This window comes from Cherax quadricarinatus, chromosome 45, assembly GCF_038502225.1.
Source record: "Cherax quadricarinatus isolate ZL_2023a chromosome 45, ASM3850222v1, whole genome shotgun sequence".
In the NCBI taxonomy this organism is placed as follows: domain Eukaryota; kingdom Metazoa; phylum Arthropoda; class Malacostraca; order Decapoda; family Parastacidae; genus Cherax; species Cherax quadricarinatus.
Genome location: NC_091336.1, coordinates 313,891 through 323,290, shown reverse-complemented (window position 1 = coordinate 323,290; position 9,400 = coordinate 313,891). Strand labels below are relative to the sequence as shown.

The 9,400-nt window shown below is 38.1% G+C and overlaps 1 protein-coding gene across 1 annotated transcript in view; it reads right to left on the bottom strand.

Annotated features, from left to right (window-relative positions):
- LOC128686490 (BTB/POZ domain-containing protein 6-like) overlaps positions 1–9,400 on the bottom strand; it is a 104,406-nt gene that overhangs the window by 4,106 nt on the left and 90,900 nt on the right. Inside the window, exon 4 of the mRNA XM_070094260.1 lies at positions 1–347. This exon is cut by the window's left edge and continues 4,106 nt beyond it. Within this exon, the coding sequence (XP_069950361.1) occupies positions 1–347 (347 nt within the window). The remainder of the gene's footprint in view (positions 348–9,400) is intronic.

Below are 9,400 nucleotides of genomic sequence, written 5' to 3'. Positions count from 1 at the left end.
TCAACTCTCCTGGCTGGAAATGCTTTATTCCACAAGCTATGCCAAGTTGTATTCTGATACTGCTGAGAGTACTGTCATCAAAGTACCTCTTCTCTCTGTTATTTGAAAATCCTGTAGGTAGTGATACATTCTTCATGTTCTTGATACTCATGAGAATAGGGATGATCTCATCTGGAGTGAAAATCTTGGTGGGTAACACATGTTCCACCACCTCGTCAACAGTCATTGTCAGGAACCTTACCTCAGGCAGGAACTCTTCTATCACCTGACGAAGGCTCTCCTGACGAAGGCTCTCCTGACGAAGGCTCTCCTCTCCCTCTTTACACATATTCCTCTGAGCAGTTCCCCTGAAAATAAATCGCTGTTATTTTTTTAATTATTGTATGGGAATCCTAATAGATGTTTCTTTGAGTTTACTTTTTTGTTTTTGTTTCGTGTAAAACTTCTCTTGTACTAACAATTTGTACTAACAAATTGTACTAACAACTTCCTTCTGATAAAATTATGAAATAATTTGAGTAATATCTCTGGTAGATTTACTAGTTAAGTACAGTTAGACAACTTGCCTACATCGCAGTTAACTGTGGAAACATTGAATTTCTTCATTTCCTGGGGCTAAACGATCCACACGGGTTTAGTGCATTGCATAAATGTTCTCTAATAATTTATTCAATATATAAAATATAATCTTCCTGTTCAGATCTTAGTTTTCTCTTGAGTTTTGACATATCAATATTTCCATTTAGTCCTCGATTGCACCTTTATATTTCTGACTGAAGTAATGTCTATCATGTTTAGTGTGTTCAAGAGAGGGAATAAGAAACCGTTAAAGACAGGAAGAAGAACCAGAGAATGTAACGACTGGTGCACAAATCTGCTTCCATGGAGACACCATGCCCAGCCCCGCCATGTGGAAGCTCAGCCCTGCCATGTAGAGGCCCAGCCCCGCCATGTGGAAGCTCAGCCCCGCCATCTGGAAGTTCAACTTCATGGGGAGCACCAAGCTTAGCCCCCCCACACAGTTCTTCAAGCGCAAGCCAAATTCCCACTGAAAGACAATATTTCAAAACACTCTGTGCCATCTTCCAGCACCTACACCCTAATTCCTTATCCATACCAACACAGAAACCTTTCTCACAATCATCCATTTCAACCCCCAATCCCATCTACCTCTGTTTCCCATCTTCCCTTACCCATATCCATTATATCAGCTCCTTCCAATGCAACAACCATTTTCACACTACCCTTATCCACATCCTCAATCTTCCCCCTACACATAAACCTACCCTCCTCCTGGCACAAGGACATAGATCAGATGAACAGAAATCCATAAAACAGAGCAAAATAACAAAAAGGAAACTACAAGTGAGAAATGTAAATGGAGATAGGAGAACAAGCAATAGTGATGAATGAAGACAGCAGATAGTCAAGGCATCAATAGATATCATAGCACCAGCAGTAATAAGTCTTACATAGGTGATAACAGATACGATCTATCCAGTAAGATATCAAACTATGAAATAAAGACGAAGGAAACAGAGGAGATGGAGGAGAAGCATTGCTAATCAGGAACCAGTGAATTTTATGAGATGACTGGAATAAATGGAGAGTGATCAAATGACTACATACAAAAGATGCCTAAAACTAAGAGACCCAAAGTGGTGACAACAGTGATGTACAACCAAGACCTCAATATGACAACAACAGAAAAGCATTAGTGGACACGACAGCCGAGGTGGCTACAAGATCCCACACAGGCAATGCAAAACTATTAATCTCTGAAGATCCCAATCACAAGAAACTAGAGTGGTAGAATCTGGAGCCACATGATGGATCAGAAACGTGGAGAGCTAAGTTGTTGGAGACGGCTAAAGAAACCTTCATGATTCAGCATATCAGGAACACAGCTAGAGAGGGGGACTTAAAACTCTAATTTTTAAAGGGTTGGATTGGTAAGCCAGCGGAAGGCATCGGTCACATGACCAAACGCTTAAGCAACGGGTCGTCATATGACTAAGACTCGCGTCAGGAAACACTTAACCTGTTTCCTGACAAACCTTTCCTAACCAAACCTAGCTAAAGAAGAGGCGACGAACTAGCAAAACTGATATTCACCTTACGTGACTTCAATGTATGGAACATTGAGCTTGAGAAGTCATTTAGCGCTAGCTACCATATAGTACTAAGGTTTGAATATCTGAAGGGAACTGAACGCGCAAAGAAATACATAACAGAAGGACAGAGACAAACCTGACTTCAAGCATGAGACAGTTTTTAAATGGAATGCCATGGAAAAGGAAGTTATATGGAAAGAAAGAGAACAAAATAATAGAGTATGTAGCTGGAAAATGCCTGGAGACAGAAAAGAAATTCATACACAGAAGCAGAAGAAGCATGGTTCAATTGGTGATACAAAAAGACAAAAGTCAAAAGTGCAAAAGCCTGGAAGAAATACATAGAGTAAAAAACGCTGCAGATTACTGAAGCGAACAGAAGAGCCAGACAAGAATATGCATGAGAAAGAAAAGAAACTGAACGAGAGCTTCAGAATTTCAGCATCGGAAGTCAAACCTGAGCCACATTTGCAATACACTCACATCATAATGTGTAGTGAAGGACCAGGTAATAACACTTAAGAAGGGAAGAAATTTTGCGAGGATCTAAAAAAAAGATTTAAGGAGGGATTCTCAATGGAAACAGGAGCATTACCAGAGATTCAGAGAGAAGGAGTGCACTTGTGAGTGCTGGATGCAAGACACAACAGGACAAGAGGTGAAGAAACTGTTGAGTGAACTAAAATCTTGAAAGTAATCGGACCAAAGAACATTTCTTCATGGGTTATGAAAGAGGGAACAAAACTGTGAGAACCACCAGCCACGATCTTCAGCAAATCAGCTGAAACATGGCAGTCGCTGTAGATGTGAAAAAACAGTAAATCGATGACAAACAAGGAGAATTAATTCATGAACCAATATTACTAACATAATATGTAAGATTATGGTGAAAGCACCTGAAAAGGAGCAGGTTCATAAACGAAAACCAAAAATGTTTTAGACAGAGTATATCATGTCTCGCAAATCCACTAGAGTTCTGTATCGATGTAACCACAGCCAATCAAGAGAGAGAGAGAGAGAGAGAGAGAGAGAGAGAGAGAGAGACAGACAGACAGACAGACAGACAGACGGACAGACAGAGACAAAGAGACAGACAGAGATAATAAAGAGACAGAGTAAGAGAGAGAAGGAAGTGTGCCCGGGTCATTGTTATGGAATGTCTAAGTCAATACACAAATAACCCGCACATAGAAGAGAGGAGCTTACGACGACGTTTCGGTCCGACTTTTCTCCAACTATCAGAGCCACCAATGCTTCTATGATGACCTAGTTACAAGCAAAACTGCACTACCCAACGTAGCACCCAGAATGACCAAAGATTACCAACAGTGAAACCTACAAATCGAAAATAATAGAGTTCAAAGGTAGACTGCCCTCAAACCCAAAGCAACACCCCACTGCCAGCTGAACAACGTAACCCTAAGCTTTGTATAACTACAACTTCTTAATTACAACAATTCCTGTAGTATTATGAGGTTCAATCTCAGAGGAAACAGCACCAAGGACAGCAAGAAAACACCGAAAAATCAACTATTCAACAAGTGTAGCCAGGAGGACGCTGGCCCAGCTACCACCCCACTCACCACCACTCAAGGCAACACCACAACAATAACAACAAACATGGCTGCCACCAGCCCATCCTCCCCTCTCTTCCCCGGATTCAACCTACCAAGTAGTCTCTCAGGTATGACCAACGATCCAGATACCCTAAAGTCATGCATCTCCACCTTAGTTATTGAAAATATGAATCTTCGAGAGACGCTAACAAAACAAGACACCAGGATGACACAACTTGAGAACAAAATCCTCAGTCTTGAACAAAAGTTATCAACACCGGGAATGACTAACTGTGGCAAGACCATCCAAACAGTCATAGATAGCCATACAGAATAAATAATATCTCTTAATACAAAGGTTGAAGAAGCAGTAAAAGAATGGAAGAACAACTTAGATAACCAGTTCAGTGACTACTTTGCTCTCCAAGAAGATAAAACTGAGCAAGATAAACTATCGGATGCAGTAATAGTTAACAGTCCACTTTTTCCCAGTGATATGAACCAAACGAACAGTAAAGAAATTACTCTCCAGATCATAAAGGACCAAACAAAAGTTACAGTACCAGAGTCAGAAATAAAGGAAGCCAGGTTACTAGGATCCCATGGTAGAAAAAGTGTTATGCTTAGATTCCACTCACATGACAGGAAAAAAGACTTAATAATTGCATCTATTAAAGTAAAGAAAGAGGTATACATAAACGAGTGTCTTACCAAAAAACGTCAGAACCTCCTGTATAGAGTCAGAAAACTTAAGCGGGAGAATAACGACACAATACACCAATGCTTCACACGGGATGGGAAAATTCTTGTTAGGAAAACAAATGTAGGTCAACTGTACACAATCACGAACGAGAATGATCTATCACGATTTCTCAGGGATACTAATCTTACAGAGAATAACTAAACAATGTCCAACTTAAAAGCCTAAGTAGTGTAGTGTATGTTTTGCTCCATTATTGTTCAAATTTCATAGTGCAATCTCTTAGTATTTAAATAATCAACTACCTCATTTTGTGATTTTACTAGTAAGCATAAGTCACCTTATGTAATTTTCATATTTACTATTGTTTGCTTAAATATTAGCTGAATTGATACTTTCTCTGTCCATATTACTACCTCATATTTTTTTAAATACTATTAATTGATATTACTTACTAAAATTAATAATTAATTACCATTTTTACTATCAGTACAATTTACTCTTAACATTTTTTATATTTAATTACCATTACTTGTCTAATTACCATAACCTGTTTTAATACCACATTTACTATCTTAGAGTACTCTTAATTACCTTATACTGCCAATTAACCTCTAGTATAACTACCAGTGCAATATTGAATCCAAATAACTCTTCTTAAAATTTAATACTTGAAATAAACATTACTTTTTCACTTTTTTTTTTTGCTAATTAACTTTTTTTGTAATCATTATTACTTACTAAAATTTTATTAAACACCATATTTACTACCAGTCAATTTTACTTTTGTACATTAAACATTATTTTATACTTCCCATAACATTTTGTTGCCAAATTTTCAAGTTTGTATATTCAACTCCAACCTTTATATTATCCTTTGTACCTGTGTACCTGTGTACCTGTGTACCTGTGTACCTGTGTACCTGTGTACATCTGTACATGTGTACCTGTGTACCTGTGTACATCTGTACATGTGTACCTGTGTACCTGTGTACCTGTGTACATCTGTACATGTGTACCTGTGTACCTGTGTACCTGTGTACCTGTCTACCATCTTACTATCATATTATAACCAAGTCACTGCCATTGTTATTTTTTACTTATTATTCTTTTGGTACTTTAATTTGTGAATTTTATTTTGTCAATTTAAATCTAGTTATACTCTTGATCTTGTTAACAACCTATATCAGACCCTGGTGCAATTGTTCTTGTTAACAACCTATATCAGACCCTGGTGCAATTGTTCTTGTTAACAACCTATATCAGACCCTGGTGCAATTGTTCTTGTTAACAACCTATATCAGACCCTAGTGCAATTGTTCTTGTTAACAACCTATATCAGACCCTAGTGCAATTGTTCTTGTTAACAACCTATATCAGAACCTAGTGCAATTGTTCTTGTTAACAACCTATATCAGACCCTAGTGCAATTGTTCTTGTTAACAACCTATATCAGACCCTGGTGCAATTGTTCTTGTTAACAACCTATATCAGACCCTAGTGCAATTGTTCTTGTTAACAACCTATATCAGACCCTAGTGCAATTGTTCTTGTTAACAACCTATATCAGACCCTAGTGCAATTGTTCTTGTTAACAACCTATATCAGACCCTAGTGCAATTGTTCTTGTTAACAACCTATATCAGACCCTAGTGCAGTGGTTCCCAAACTTTTTCAGCTTGTTACCCAATTTAGCATGCCACATAAAGCATGTTACCCCTTTCACAAAATGTTGTTATTATTGATATATATGGCTAAACGTGAACGTATACAGCCTCGCATACTCTGCTAATCCTAGCAAAACCATTGAAAACGTAAGAACCACACATACATTATATATAAAATTAATAATAGCTACAAATTCACAGTAACAGTGGGTAAATACTAACTATATACTGCACAGGGCAGTACACATACATACCAGCTTATGTCTACCTCGGCTGATGCTCACAGATAAACTGACAGTGTGAAATAGAGGCAGCCTCAGGAAGTGAGTGACGCGTACTGGACAGGTCGATCTGGGCTACTGAGTGACTTTTGTCCTGAAGCATACTTGTCAAAATACTTTTGGGTTTCCACACACTTAGCTATATATTTCTTCTTTTCTAATACTGTATATTAGTTTTTGATGTTTATTGTTATTTGGTTTAACTTTATTACTTACTTATAATAGGTTTACTTTACAACTTTATATACTAAGACAAAGTTAACAATAATCCTCATACCGGGTACCGCATTGTTTTCTTGATTTTCAGAATTCATAACTTTTTTTCTGGCCCCCTTCCATTACCCCCCAAAAATGGTTAAATTACCCCCAGGGGGTAATTTACCCCCAGTTTGGGAACCACTGCCCTAGTGTAACTGTTCTTGTTAACAACCTATATCAGACCCTAGTGCAATTGTTCTTGTTAACAACCTATATCAGACCCTAGTGCAATTGTTCTTGTTAACAACCTATATCAGACCCTGGTGCAATTGTTCTTGTTAACAACCTATACCAGACCCTAGTGCAATTGTTCTTGTTAACAACCTATATCAGACCCTAGTGCAATTGTTCTTGTTAGCAACCTATATCAGACCCTAGTGCAATTGTTCTTGTTAACAACCTATATCAGACCCTAGTGCAATTGTTCTTGTTAACAACCTATATCAGACCCTAGTGCAATTGTTCTTGTTAACAACCTATACCAGACCCTAGTGCAATTGTTCTTGTTAACAACCTATATCAGACCCTGGTGCAATTGTTCTTGTTAACAACCTGTATCAGACACTAGTGCAATTGCAAGTACCATTTTAATTTGCATTTTTATATTATAAGTTTATACCTAGTTGTACTTTAGCTCATTCTAGCTCAATACATAGACAACACTAAATTCATTATATTAGACCTTAGTGCAATTACAAGAGTGAGTCTGGTGCCACTTGTAATTTTTTTTTTATAGTATTAGTTTATACCTAGTTGTACTTTAGCTCATTCTAGCACAACACATAGACAATATCAATTTCATTATGTTTATTAGTGACTATACTCTATATGACCAAAGTGCTTTAGCGATATACTTATCCAAACCTCCCACCACTACAGAAATCAGTATTAGAACTCACCACATAATACAGGATATAAACAACCAATATTTAAACCTAAAAGATGAATGATCACGTTGACCCTGATCTAAACCTCCATAATCTAACACACAATCAAAACTTATTGGAAAGTAACTGCCTTTATTACACAGCATCACAAGCCAGCACTATCCTGAACACTGCTCATAGTCTATCATTTCTTAACTACAACATCAGGTCCTTAAGCAAACACTATGATGACCTCCTGGCACTCCTTGAGTCACTAAAGACACCCTTCTCCTGCATTATTCTTACTGAGACCTGGCTTAAGCAGGACACAATTGATATCTACCCTCTACCAGGATACACAGGAATCCACAACTGCAGACCATACCAAGTTGGGGGTGGTACTGCAATCTATTACTCTAACCAGCTATCTTGTATTAGCACTAATTGCTTTTGTGATGAATATGGGGAATACATTTTTGCTAATTTTTCTGTAAAAAACCTCAAGACGCCTATAACAATCGGTGCCATATACCGGATACCCCACACAAACATCCCAAACTTCAGTGAGAATCTAAAGTTACTAATAACAAACAGACAAATGAACAAGCACCACCTTCTCTTAGCTGGAGACTTCAGTATCAACCTTGGCCTACCAGATGATCAGACTGTAACTGATTTCATCAACAATATGAACAACACACTTCTCATACCAACAATAACTAAACCAACCAGGCTGACTGAGACAAGTGCAACCATAATAGACCACATATGGACCAATATACTAGCCCCCCCTTAAATCAGGGATAATCACAGACAGCACTACTGACCACTACTCAACCTTCCTCTTAACAAACATTAGTAAGCCACCACCCGAATACAACAAAGTTTCATTTAGACTCCATTACGAGGCCTCAATAAGGAATTTCACAGCAGACCTAGAGACTGTTGACTGGCCTACAGAATTCTCCAATGCCAATGGTATTGACGTTTGGACAGACATTTTTCTTAACAAAATACTTAGATTATACAACAAACATTGTCCTATAAAAACGAAGCAGATCACGAATAAACGGCTTTGTTGCCCATTTCTAACCAGCAGCATTCTGAAATCCATTGATAAGAAACAAGCAATATAGACAGGGCTTAATATACAAAGATATTCTTAAACAATATTCAACAATTCTCACCAAATTAATAAAGCCAAACAACTGTACTACTCCAGCAGATTCACTGACACAATAGGAGATATAAAAAAAGACCTGGAAAACAGTTTCCCAGATTCTGGGGACCCACAAACTGAAAAAAACCAAGAATATTGTTCTAACTAATCCTCATGAAACACCACTGCATCCCACTGACACAGCTAACAAGATAAACGACTTCTTCTCAAACATAGGATCTAATCTCGCCAGTAAAACCCCACGTACCAATGCCCGTGCCGGGGACTACCTAGATGGGAATTTCCCAGATTCCTTCTATCTTGTACCAACTGAGCCCACAGAAGTCACTGCGATCATAGTCACTTAAAAATAACTCGGGGAATCTGTCTCACGTCCCACCATTATTGTACAATCGAGCGGCTCATGTCCTTTCGCATGCTATTACATTACTTTTTAACAAGTCACTAGAAACTAGCACTTTCCCGACACTACTCAAGACAGCAAGGGTTACACCAATACATAAAGGTGGTGACCCTACAGACATAAACAACTATAGGCCAATATCAAACTTACCATTGCTATTCAAAATCTTCGAGAAACTCGTGCACAGGAGACTATATTCATTTATAACGTCACAAAACATACTCAACCCCTGCCAGTTTGGATTCAGGAAAAATGAAAGCACTAATGACGCAATTATAAAATTGCTAGACCTGCTTTACACAGCATTGGAAAATAAGGAATATCTGCTAGGAATTTTTATTGACCTAAGAAAAGCGTTTGACACAGTAGACCACG